We start from the raw sequence: 13,257 nt of genomic DNA, 5'->3' as shown, positions 1-13,257 counted from the left end.
GGCCGACCAATAAATAATCAACAAATGGGCAGATCTGTCACCGTTGGTGCTTAAAACGAAGGGCTGAGAAATAATAATACAGCTGCAATTAGGAGACACTTATACTTAAGATTGTCCGACTTTAGGATTACACATGTTCGAGGCATGCCCGCATGGGGTCATCTTACATAATTCCCGATGCAAAAAAAAAGAAAAGCCAATTATTTCCAACTTTATTTTTATTATAGATCTGAATTAAAATTTATAATTCGAAGATAGAGTGTACGAAAAGACCTTTTCATTAATATTATTAAATATTTTCATAGAAAAATATATTATATAATTTTAAGTTTGGATGTAGACCTACCTTACACTTTTAATTTATAACGTTAGTTAATTTTAGAGTTTGAAACAAATGAATGTTAACAAAAAACACACAAGCTGAAACTATCATACATAGTCTGAGGACTTTAGTGAATGGTAGCAAAACCCAAATATGTGTTGCGTGGCTAAATTTAATATGTAAATTGAAACAAATGTTTTGACAAACTAAACGATATGAAATGAGTCCTACCAAAAGTTTTTATATTGTTGCAGTGACCAAAAATATGTACAATAACAACTACATGACTAATTGGCTGGTACAGGAAAGGTTCTTCTATTAACAATTTTGTTCATCTATGGATAAAACTTACCAACCAAAATAGCTAAATCCATATATGTAGTAACATATTTACCTTATGATCTAGTTTAACGTACTTGTCTACTACCTCTTGACACAAAGGATGGTATGTCTTTTTAAGCTTCAAATTCGATATATTAATTAAGCTTCAAATTATAATTACTACAAATATTTTATTAATTCGTGTGTATAAATATTAAACATCACTTAAATTGAAACGGATGGAGTAGTAATAAGAATCAGATATGTGGTGTATGTCGAAATTTAATATGTAGGTTTATCTTTAAATATACATATACAAATGTTATAACAAACTAACTATATGAAATGAGTCCTACTAAAACGTAGTTTATTTACATGTTATATGTGATAATGTGAATAAAACTTAGCAACCACAAGAAACTAATTCATATGTAGTAACATATTTACCTTATGATCACAAAACCACAAAGAATATGGTACGTATTTTTATTTTTTAAGATCCGATATATAAGTCATTTTCTCCTAATAGTTATAAGAAAGTGTTCTGAAACTCTAATGATACATTTATATGAATTATTGATGTATTTACTCCTATTTTCAGGAAAATAAAATAGTTATGGGGGGCCATCTTAGCCGTCCAAACACTTTTTTTCTTTGATCAGCTTTTCTGCTGGCCTACCCTTTTACAGATGGTGATTACGTGTCTATACCCATTTGTTGATAATTTGATATAAAGAAATTAGCAATTTGATTACACGAAAATATTTAAAAATAGCGATAGAAGTTTGATACAAAAAATTGACACTTCAATTTCCAGTGGCGCAGACAATATGATCCGTCCCTTTTTTTAATATGATAGTCGTTTTCAACTTTTTTTAACATAGTACTTATATGTAAATTAATTATAGTTATCATACTATATATTTGAGTATTTTTTTGAATAAGATTTGACTCTCTTTCTTTTCCGGAAAATCGGTCCGATAATTTTTAATCAGAATCTTGATTTAAGAAAATAGCATTTTTGTAATTTTAAAATTACAGAATATTTTTTTTACAAAAAGATTGACAAAAATGATTTTGGCATCGTTCATGAAAATGTTATATCAACTTGGAAGAAAGAAAACAACTTTTTTCCTATAAATTTAAATAACCTTTTTAATAACGTAGGATGGTTATCCAATAATATCAAAAAATTCAACTTAATTTTCAGTAATTGAGAAGAAAATAGACATTAATTGTTAAATGTATACTTGCTAAATTATCATATATTTTTTTAAAAAAAATATTTGCATGTGTGAACAATCCTTTTCATATTTGATAATAATATGAAGAGTTCCACACAAAGACGAAACTGCGGTGAGGATTTTATCTGACATGGCATAATCAGACAAGGCAACTATGTGGGTCCAGTTTTCGTGGAATCTTACGTGGCATACAGTCACGTGTCTGCGATCGGAAACAACTTGTCGCCACGTCATTATTTTCTGACTTTAGTGGGTCCTACCCACCGGCCTAATACTTGTCGTCAACAGTCCACGTAGATTATTATTAACATTGGCAAAAGATTTAAACCCAAAAAAACAGAAGAAGCAGTGACCTAAATTAAATGTTGGGTAAAAAAATAGAAAATGTAGAAGAGAAAAAAGTATTCAGGATATTTTTCAAAATATATATATATATATATATAGGCATATAAAAAAATGTTTCAAACTTTTAATACTATATTTATTCACAAGATAAAAAATTACTATTACTTTTTTTTTTACAAATTATCATGATTAATAAAAAATTTATAATACATAAAAAAAGATCATTCCGTAGACAGTATAATTATCTTTCAACCCAGTTTCAGATTGTGGTAAATGATTCTATTAAGAAAATCATATTATATGAATTTGTAAATCAAATGAAATTATACCTCACTACATGTATGCCGACTTGATGAGGTCAATTCATATGTTTCACTGAATATATATACAAACATATACTCATATATAAAGTATGTACTATTTAGCTACTTTTTTGTGATTTTACATTCCATGTGATATCTTATCTGAAATTCAGTAAATAATTTACTTTTGTACAATGTTAAGCAAACACAAAACTCCAAATGCTAAAGTTTTATAATGAGGATCCATTTATGATATCGGGTAGTTTTATTACTTGTTCACACTTTTATATCATTCATATTGTGTATCTCCCAATTTCAAACAAAAAGAAATAGCTAATTCTAAGCAATCTAAAATTGGTTTTCATCTCTGTTACACCAACATTCTTAATAACAATACCAACTTTATTCATAAATGATCACCTAATCTTTCTATGAATTATAAAAATTAATTTGCCAACCAACTCTTTCACCGAAATAGTTTTTTCTTTGGAGGGATCAAGTTTTCAAAACGACATATATCATGATAAAAATAGTAAGACCAAAGAAACGAACGAATTGTAACACCATTTTAATATAATGTCTTGATAGAATTCTCTAGCCCTTAAATGTCACATAGATAAAAATGCTTTCTTATAAAAATAAGCTAACCATGCTTATATATATATGAGTTTTAGTGGGAAGAACCGATGAAAATGTTGTCTGAACTTGAAGTTCTGAGTCGCAAAATAAACTTCAAGACGACGGTGCTTCTAAGAAGGATGAGTTACCAGATTTAAATCTTATATAATGCGAACAAATAACTTTGGTATTTTCAAACTTATATATACCTTAACGCAAGTAAATACATTTTATAGAAATAATTAAATTTTTGACCAAAGAAAAAAAAATACTTAAATTTTGGTAGATGGTCGAATTGTTATTAGGTCAGAACTTTTATAAGTCAATTAGCATGCATGCTCAGAGTCAGTGATATACATATATCATGTTGTCTATATTGTTCATAAACATGTTTACATCCCTATTTAATATCATGAAACAATCTTTTAGGTCATTATATTGTTTCATGAAACATTCTTTCATGAAACGGTTAATATATTACCGTATTTATGTCATTATATTGTTTCATGAAACATTTTTTCTTCTTCATATCCAACAATGCTTATGAATAATCAGTATCTAAAACGACATAATTATGATTTTCTCTATACTTTTTACAATTAAAGTCTCTAATTTCTTGGTATAATGATAATTGTAATGCACGGTTAAATTAACTTATAGATTACAGATGATTCCATATCCTTCATTCTTGTATCTGCCATCGATTAATTTCTCCATGATAATATTAATGATCATCACTCCTTCAAAAATATTCATTATTTTAAATTTTGTAACAATAATTTATTTTCAATAATAATTTGTATTAGACGATAATACAGTTTCTTTGCTTACAACGATTTAAAAAAAGAAGAAAAAAAATAATTATTTACAAATAGACGTTAATTGCAAGTGGCTTACGATCTTAATTGTATATATTATTTCTTACACAAACACAAACTGTGCATGATGTGTTTCGTTCTCAAACAAATATAGAACAAAAGCTTCTTTTTCATCTCATTAATTATTATTGCCAGAGAATAATTATGCTCAATACGTGATTTTCATCTAAAAAATAATAATAATTTTGATAAAGTTGTATTTGTTTCCCCCTATAAATTAATCCCTCTTCTCAACCAAACTCTTCACTCATCAAAGCATCACACAAACACAACACACTCACATACACATTCTCTCTTCTCTTCATTTTCTTAGATCTTTAGCTCATTTTCTACTTATTCAAATGGCCACCGTCGAGGTATGCAATTATATATCTTCTTAAAATTTATAACCAAATTCTTGGTTAGTCTAAAGATTGATATAACCAAATCCAATTCTCTATATAAAAGCTATAAATCAAGATACGATTATAAGTTCTTTGTTGCGTTAGTCTACGTTTATACCAAAGTTTACACATCTGTATATTAATGATCTTATAACTTTCTTTTGTAATTGTAAGCAATCGAGCCATTGAAGGCTAACTAAAACAGACTACTTGCCGTTTTATACCAGATGAAAACGTCACGCAGTTTTGGAATTGATCTATGTGACTAAGCTTTTGAAACAATGATTTTGCAGGTTGAACATGTGACTCCAGCACCAGCTGAGAACGTTGAGGTACCAACACCAAAGACTGTGGAGCCGGAGGAAGCTGCCGTCGTTGAAGCCGTCACTGAGTCCGCTCCAGCTCCGGTAACAGAAACCGAAGCACCTGTCGAAGTAACGACTAAAGACTTGGTCGTTGAAGAAACAGAGAAACCAACCGAAGAAACAGAGGAGAAGAAAACAGAGGAAGCTCCAGTTGAAACTCCAGAGGTTGTAGAGATCAAGAAAGAGGAAGAAGCTCCGGTCGAGACTCCCGCTGTTGTGGAGGAAGAGAGCAAAACAGAGGAAGTCGTAGAGACGAAACAAGAGGAAGAAGTAGAAGAAAAGAAGACAGAAGAAGCTCCAGTGGTTGTCGAGGAGGAAGAGAAGAAGCCAGAAGCAGAGGAGGAGAAACCCACTGAAGTAGCCGCCGTGGAAGCCGTCGTCGCAGCTCCGGTGGAGAAGGCTGATGAGTAAAGTTTGAAGTGAAAAAACTGTCTTCTGAAAGACAGAAGAAGAAGAAAAAAGTTAGCAAGTAAACTATTTGTTACTTTAAGTACTGTGTCTTGTTTTGTTGTCGAGTCTATGACTCTTCTTGCCTTTGTTTTTACTCAATTCTCTTATGTTACTATCAATGGTTATCATTTTAAATAAGATATACATTATTTTATATACTGTTTGTTTGATCCGAGACTTATGACCAGAGAATTTAACAATTCACATGAAGAGAATCAATGAGATCCGTTACACAATTTTGAGGATCAATATGCATATAGTTCAACATATACACGATCAAATAATTTCATAACGTTACACCTTGGTTCAATCTTCTTCTCCATGCTGCATCCAAGAACTTGAGTCTTCAGTGTCCAATTCATGTTCTTCACCACAAATCCAGTCTTCTTCAACATCTCTGCAGAATATCCACTGAAGAAACTTTCTCTCATCTTCTTCACCACAGCAAGCCTCTCTTCGAAGAGACTTACTCTCATCAACATCTGAAAGAATGATGCTTGAACCATGAAAAACGCTATGCACAAGTATGGAACTAAGAAACTCTTTTATTGATTTCATTCGGAAGCTTTATCATCGTGCTTTATAGATGTCATTCAGACGTTTCTCCTCTTTCTAGTGAAAATAGCCATCAACTCCGTTACAAGCTTCTTGTCATCGTGCTTTATCACATACCTTTTTAAGAAATCATCATCCGCAGATGACAAGACAGCCGCCATTGAAGGGAGTTCGCTTGGAAGCAATCCTTTGGACATTAGAGCTTTGATTACATTACACCTTGGTACAATTCTCTTCTCCAAGCTGTATCCAAGTACCGGAGGGAACAAAGTTATGTCCTTTAGCTGCCAATTCATTTTCTTCACCACAAACTCAGTCTTCTTTTTCACCGTCTCTACAGACAATCCAAGGCACATAGGAAAACACTTGACTATCATCACAAACTCATCTCTGCTGAATCCTAGACCTAAACAAGTTTCAATGAAGTTCAATATCTTCTGCTCTGAAATACGTACAAACTGTGGATACTTCTTCAACACTTGACGAACCTCGTCTTCGTTCATACCATACATCTTCAAGGTTTCAAATGTATGACTTATCTTATCCTCTGAGTATTTCAAACAGTAAGGCCATTTCTTGAACATAGCCCATACATCTTCCACAGCAAAGCCTAACCCTTTGTAGACATTGACCTTCTCTTCTATTTTCTTGTCGTTGGTTTGGTAAAAGACATGGAGAGCTTGGACAAACTTTGGGGTGGTCGGATCAAAACCCATCTCAACAATCTTCCTGAGAGACTCTTCAAATTTATCTTTTCCACATACAGGTTGACCAGCGGATGTAAGCAAGGAGAATAGAAACTTCTGAGGAACACCCAAATCTCTCAAAACCAAAACATTTCTGATTTTGTTGTCCTGCCTACTACTACCCTCTGGCAAAGAATGACACAACTTTTCGAACTTGAAACTCTTATCAGCTTCTAAAACCTCTTTGATGAAATCATAGTATCTGCTAACAGTTTTACCCCATTTCTTTCCCAAGAGTTCAGGAACTGACGAAACAATCTCAGTAAGCTCAGAGCTTGAAGCTCCTCTTGACTGCAAAAACTTAAGCTTTGGAGCAACTGATTTCTCAGCATCTAGTATAAGCAATCTTGGGTAAGTCGTAACGATGCTGGAGATCTGAGAATCTGTGAACCCATTAATCCTCAAAAGACTCAGAACAGAATCAGGATTGCCCTTGTCCTCAAACCTAACTTTCCTAGAAATCAATTCTGCGAGTTTTTTAGGTAAACCCAATGAACCAACGAGGTAAGAGACTGTAAAGTTCTTACCTTTTCGAACATCTCTAAAGCTCACACCAGCAGCAGTAACAACAGAAGAGAACGAATTGGAAAAAACAGAGAATACACTAAAGTTACGCCATTTCTGTAACTCAATATATCCTCTTCCACGGAGTATCAGAGAACACATCAAACCAATCAAATGCCACACACCGTGGAATCGATTCTTTTCCGATTCGAGCAAATTAAACCCCAAAAATCTCAGAACCCTAAAAGTTGCAAAGAAGCAGATTTTGGAGTTGGGAAACCAAGATATTCAACATTTCGCGGTTTTAGATTCCGACATGATCAGACTTATTGGGCCTTTTGGGCCTGAACGTTCAAAATGTGTTAAAGCCCAGAATGATCTAGAACTATTACGATTGTGCCACTCTGTCCATATTTTTTTTTTTTGCTTTTGTTATCTCTATTAGGAATGTTCGGAGTTCGGACAACGATTATTGGGCCTTTAAGGCCTGTTCGTTAAAGCCCGTAATGATTTAGATATATTAATTACGATTGTGTTTTATAGTATAGCTCTTTTGCTTCTGTTTTATAAATTTTCTCTATTAGGAATGTTCGGACAACGAAACCCTCTATGCTATTGAGAAGCTTTCACTGTTTTGTTGTCTTGTCTTTTCAACTTTTAACAAAAATGTGCTTACAAGTCACAAAAATCATTGAAAAGAAATTAAAATACACATAAGAAAACAAACAATTTCACGGACTGTTTAAGTTCGGAGACAGTGATCATAATCTTCCTTTATATTTTTACTTTAGTCACGGGCTTGACCTTGAAGTTTGCATCGGACCAACAACGATCCAAAATAACTAAAGTTGTAACGCAATAAAATGCTCCAAATATTTCTTGAAGTTTGGAACTTTTTTCTCTTCTGCACTTTGTTACCTTACACATGTTTGTACGTACCAAAACATATAATAAAATCTATACGACACTTATAAACACTATACCTATTGTGGTTTCCATCCCCCACAAGAGTCACGGGTCGCAGTTAAGCTTCTTCTATATATTTACGTGTGTTATTTGCCAAAAGGATTTGACAATAATGCAGTAAGAGTTTGATTCTTGAAAATCCAAGAAACCCTTTTTGAGAACAAAAATGGGTTCGAGGGTTTTGGCTTCCTCATTCATTTTCTTGATCTTCACGGTCATCACATTGCCACCAACGATCCAAGCTTGCACTCCTTGTACTCATCCTCACCCTCGGGTTCCAAAACCCCCACACCACGGTGGAGGAGGCGGCGGTGGAGGTGGTGGCGGCGGAGGAGGTGGCGGCGGTGGCGGAGGTGGAGGGGGAGGTGGTGGAAGCAAGCCTCCACCGCATCACGGTGGGAAAGGTGGTGCTAAACCCCCACACCACGGTGGGAAAGGTGGAGGACCGCCGCATCATGGTGGAGGAGGAGGAGGGAAATCACCGCCGATTGTTAGACCTCCTCCGGTAGTGGTGAGACCACCGCCAATCATAAGACCTCCTCCGGTTGTCTATCCACCACCAATCGTGAGGCCACCGCCAATCACAAGACCTCCGATCATAAGCCCTCCAATTCAACCACCGCCCGTTACAACTCCTCCGGGACTCCTCCCTCCTATCTCAACTCCTCCGGGACTTCTCCCTCCAGTCCCAACTCCTCCAGGACTTCTCCCTCCAATCATTAACCCACCTCCGGTCACAGTCCCACCACCATCTTCCGGCTATCCACCATATGGTCCACCTTCCGGGCCTGGAGGAGGGGGAGGAGGAGGCGGTGGTAAACAACCAACGTGTCCCATCAACGCATTGAAGCTTGGAGCTTGTGTTGACGTTTTGGGAGGATTGATCCATATAGGACTTGGCAAACCGGTGGAAAATGTGTGTTGTCCAGTGTTACAAGGGTTACTTGAGATAGAAGCAGCCGTTTGTCTTTGTACAACTATAAGACTTAAGCTTCTCAACTTAAACATCTTCATTCCTCTTGCACTTCAAGCTCTCATCACTTGTGGGATCAATCCTCCTTCTGGTTTTGTCTGCCCTCCTCTCACTTGATCTAAAAACACCCCTTGGTTTAACAAATGTACGTACGATCAAGGGTTTTCGAGGCTTCTGTAATAATTCAAATATATATGTGGTGCTTTTGATGATCAGGTTTGTTGATTATCTAGGGTTTTTAACAAGTGTTGCTTTCTGTTCTAGTCGTTGTTGTCTTAATTAAGCTAGGGTTTTTGCATGGGACTTCTTTAAAATTTGTTCTCTGTAATCTTTTGTTTTGTTTTGTTTCCAGCTTCTCGCTGTCTATCCATTTGACTCTTTGGTGTCTCTCTCTCTCTCTCTACATATGCATAGGAGTTTGTGAATTGTGTGTAATAGACATGCATGCAGTGATGCATATATGGGAACGTGTGTGAACGTACGGATAAAGCTTTATCTTTGTTTTTAAATCGTACGGATAAAAGCTTTTGAGAAGCGAACCGCTATATTCCTACAAATTATTGTCTTTTGTCATCAAAATCACCTAAACTCATACACCAAGACATTTGTTCTCATAGAGATCTTTTGCATTACTCTTAAGGCAAAATCTGTTGTTACCTTTAAAATAAAAAGAAATATGTATCATTACTAGCTAGGTCTCTACTCTCTAGTGTTCTTATATTGCTGTGGATTATATTGTCTATGTACTTACATATAGCTAGATCTATGTACTTAAAAGGAGCTCAAGAGAAAAATTAAACTTTAGTCACATATGGAAAAATAATAGTAATAAACTCCACAAAACAAATACAAAAAATTTATCTTTTTACAAGTTGGTGATTATTAATTATAAAATTTGTTAATCTAATCACATCTATAACGTTTATTTAATTGATAAAATACATTTAGAATGTGTTCAACTATTCAAATACACATAGCTTCTTCCATAGCTTATGTACCTACACACAATATAAAAATAAGATACATTTCCTTACACAAGTTGAATAAAGAAGAAAACAAAAATAGTTCACGGGCTCCATATAGATCCATTGAAATTTAATTGCTGATTAGGGGCCTTCCAACTAGGAAATGACAGGCAACACAATCGTGGCATAAAACCGTAGTCTCGTCGTTTTAGCACATAGAAACGAAAGTCTCAATTATTCTGTTTTTTTCAAACAAACCAAAAAAAAAGTTGCGTGGAGCAGACTACAGAGATACGAGATATCGATTACAAATTCGAACGAAATTTTTTAAAACAAATTGTAATTATAAACACAACATGCATGCATGATTGAACCAAATAAAAAAACATTTTTAGCTTAGACATTATATGTATTTCCTCCTATAATATATGTATGTTGCTTTGAGACTTACGTGGTTGAACCTTTAAAACTTTATCATATATATGTGTGTATGTCTTTGAGTTTGTTTCCTCACACGATTTTATGTGAATGATTTCTATCAAAAATGAAATCTTACTTACACTTAACTCTCCCGTTTACTTGAATGTTCAGATTTAGCTTAACAATAATTATTAGGCATATACAGATCAATAGGCATATATAGCCAATGAAAAACTGACAATAAACACAAAATGCTTTTCATTTTTCTGAAAGATTAATAACTGAGAGAAAGAGAGTTAAAGAGAGCCATATATCATAATATAGATTTTTATTTTGTACTTGTGGACCAAAATAATTGGTTTTATATTATATTTTCTTATGGAGATAGTGTGTATATATACATTTTCCATATATATATATATATATATATATATATACTATTTGTTAAATAAATTCCATTAGCTGGAAAAAAAAGTTGAAAAATATATCTAGATCAAATAGGGGGAAACACCTTAAATCCCTTGTTTTTGTTCTATAAAGTTGACCATCTAGATATAGTTTTTATGTTTATCCTTGATTATTCCATATACACACATTTTTCAATTGATTTAATCGACTTCATATCTATTGGTCAGTGTCACTACAATGACAAATAGATATGTGATCTAACCTGATGCGTGACATGCACCATATCTTTGTCGATTCGTTTTTTTTTTTTCTCACGCCTGAGTGTTTTTTTTTCTCTTAAACTTCAAATGTTTTATAAGGACACAAAAAAAAGTTTCGTAAGAAATCTTCTTGTTATATACGAATTTTAATCGACACGCATGTAAATGTAGACGAGGTCAAGTTATGCATGAGACAACGCACATGTACGGATGATAAAGAGATTTGGTTGGACTTTAGTTTTTGCCTTGAGCCTAGATTCTTCTTTTTTTAGTTCTTAAATTTTTCTTCCTTGTTGAGAGTTGAGACCTTATGCATGTAATGCCTAAGTCTTTCCCTCAATTTTGATGGTTGAACCAATTCTGTTTCCACACAAGGCATTACATTCTTTAAATTATGTGGTTTAACAAAAGTATGTCTAGTAAATTGGTTTATATCTTTGAAATGATTTTTTTTTGTGTATGGACGTATAGATGATAACATTTAATTGATCTATGTTGTACAAAGATTGGCATATCATATAAACTGTTATTTTATTGATTTATTCAACAACAAATACACACCCCCAATAAAACTATATATGTAAGAGGACAACACATACGACTGAAATTTTAGAATCGTGGCAATCAAACACACATACATAAGTAACTAGAAGAGGACACAAAGACAATCATATAGAATACTTTTAATAGCTTGAAATCATCTTGTTTGCCTCCAAACAAGAAGATATTAGATATTGATACATATGAAGTGTGTGTTGTATAATCAATTAGGTTCTTGATTAGCATTGGAAACCAGGGGGAACTTTTTTGCTACAAACATTTAGAAGCAGACTGAGAGAGACCGGAATGTTTAGGTTGATCCCGAGGATATTAGCCTTGAGTGCGGTGCAAAGGCAAGCTGCAGCCTCAAGATCAGCGAGTCCTTTGATGAGGGTGCAACATGGCTCGACCGGTGGCTTCCCAAGGGTGATATTGAGTAGGCCGTTGAGCACGTTGGCGCAAACTCCTAGCTTAAGAGCGTCTTTAGGGCATTTGGCTGTGGCCGGGCTAGGGCTAGGTTTTGGGGTTGGCTTCGGTTTAGGGTTAGGTTTTGGCTTGGGAGAAGGGCAACCGCACTTACCGCAGGCAGAGATTGTTGTGAAGAAGAGGAAGTTGAGAATCAAGAAAAGGGCTAAAGATTTTGTGGCTCTTGAAGCCATTGTTATATTCCTCTTCTGAATATACGGTATACTTCGGTGGGTGTGAATTGGGATGAGGAGATTAAATGAAGGGTTCAAGGTGGCTTTTATAGTAGTTTGAAGGACATGCAGAGATGGTTCATTACCTCATATATATGATTTTCTTAAAGAAAAATATCAGTGAAGTTATATTTTTGTTTATAATACTGACTTCTCATTATATTCTTGACAATTAAATTGAAAATTTAAGGAAAAGGCCAAAGATTGACACCATGTGTGGCCCTTAGAGCATATTGATCTGGCAATCAACGTATGGATTCTTGAAGGTGAATCTTTGGAGTTTTGTTAGGCTCCCCAGATTATGATGAAACTCTTCTTGAACTTATCCCTTAGGTAGTAATTTTTTCTTCAAACAAAGTCGCACTATTTTAATCTATGTATGACAAAGTTTCAATCTAATTGCTCTACAACCTAGGCATAACGCCGAAAAGGAGACGTTCTGACATATAGATATACTTCATCTGTATTCTTTTTAAGCAACTTCTGTGTTTTGAAATTATCTAAAAATATGTGAAAGTTTTCGAGAAAGTACATGTGAGAAAATTTTCAAAATTTTGTTTTATGCTTTGGTTAAAACATTGGAGTATGTTAACAAAGAAACAAAAATTTCTAACCGTGATGTTCAATCTCCCATACTTATAATATGTTTACCAACAAATTAACATTTTCCTCTGAATATGTAATAATGTGAACTTCTGGTTCTCTCTGCCCATCACGAAACAAGTGAGAAAACAAACAAGATAAGATGATGATGACAAAATGCACATATGAGGCATACTTCACATAGATTACCAAAATGTCTTACTTTACGATTTCGACACGTGTCACATTTGATGATAACAAAGATTATCCATTCTACAGATTATGCTTGTGTGTATATCAACACACATTTTATGATTACTGTACACAAATATTTTATGTGGTAGTCATTTTAATTTATATTCTATATAACATGTTTCCTCTAGCTACTACATATATGATTTCTTCTATACAC

The 13,257-nt window shown here is 34.1% G+C and overlaps 4 protein-coding genes across 4 annotated transcripts; 2 read left to right on the top strand and 2 right to left on the bottom strand.

Annotated features, from left to right (window-relative positions):
- Positions 1-4,267: 4,267 nt before the first annotated feature.
- LOC17896552 (major latex allergen Hev b 5) lies at positions 4,268-5,382 on the top strand. Its single transcript, XM_006302858.2, has 2 exons — positions 4,268-4,386; positions 4,707-5,382. The coding sequence occupies exons 1-2, from the start codon at positions 4,372-4,374 to the stop codon at positions 5,187-5,189; spliced, it is 498 nt and encodes a 165-aa protein (XP_006302920.1). The 5' UTR covers positions 4,268-4,371; the 3' UTR covers positions 5,190-5,382.
- A 24-nt stretch (positions 5,383-5,406) lies between these two features.
- On the bottom strand, positions 5,407-7,283 carry LOC17894416 (transcription termination factor MTERF4, chloroplastic). Its single transcript, XM_006301398.2, has one exon. The coding sequence runs from the start codon at positions 7,193-7,195 to the stop codon at positions 5,822-5,824; it is 1,374 nt and encodes a 457-aa protein (XP_006301460.1). The 5' UTR covers positions 7,196-7,283; the 3' UTR covers positions 5,407-5,821.
- A 786-nt stretch (positions 7,284-8,069) lies between these two features.
- Positions 8,070-9,365, top strand: LOC17896260 (36.4 kDa proline-rich protein). The gene is made up of 2 exons (XM_023787591.1): positions 8,070-8,295; positions 8,353-9,365. Exons 1-2 carry the CDS (start codon positions 8,166-8,168, stop codon positions 9,087-9,089), a joined length of 867 nt encoding a protein of 288 aa, XP_023643359.1. The 5' UTR covers positions 8,070-8,165; the 3' UTR covers positions 9,090-9,365.
- A 2,174-nt stretch (positions 9,366-11,539) lies between these two features.
- Positions 11,540-12,291, bottom strand: LOC17894013 (lipid transfer protein EARLI 1). Its single transcript, XM_023787733.1, has one exon. The coding sequence runs from the start codon at positions 12,222-12,224 to the stop codon at positions 11,805-11,807; it is 420 nt and encodes a 139-aa protein (XP_023643501.1). The 5' UTR covers positions 12,225-12,291; the 3' UTR covers positions 11,540-11,804.
- Positions 12,292-13,257: the final 966 nt, after the last annotated feature.

Source organism: Capsella rubella, unplaced genomic scaffold, assembly GCF_000375325.1.
Source record: "Capsella rubella cultivar Monte Gargano unplaced genomic scaffold, Caprub1_0 scaffold_2, whole genome shotgun sequence".
NCBI classification, from domain to species: domain Eukaryota; kingdom Viridiplantae; phylum Streptophyta; class Magnoliopsida; order Brassicales; family Brassicaceae; genus Capsella; species Capsella rubella.
Note: the sequence above shows the minus strand (reverse complement) of the source record. Positions and strands in the feature narration are given on the sequence as shown.

Coding starts and splice junctions, on each gene's coding strand:
- LOC17894013 (XM_023787733.1), bottom strand. CDS start 12,224: ATGGCTTCAAGAGCCACAAAATCTTTAGCCCTTTTCTTGATTCTCAAC.
- LOC17896260 (XM_023787591.1), top strand. CDS start 8,166: ATGGGTTCGAGGGTTTTGGCTTCCTCATTCATTTTCTTGATCTTCACG. Junction 8,296..8,352: donor TCCAAAACCCCCACACCACG/GTGGAGGAGGCG, acceptor GCGGTGGCGGAG/GTGGAGGGGGAGGTGGTGGA.
- LOC17894416 (XM_006301398.2), bottom strand. CDS start 7,195: ATGTGTTCTCTGATACTCCGTGGAAGAGGATATATTGAGTTACAGAAA.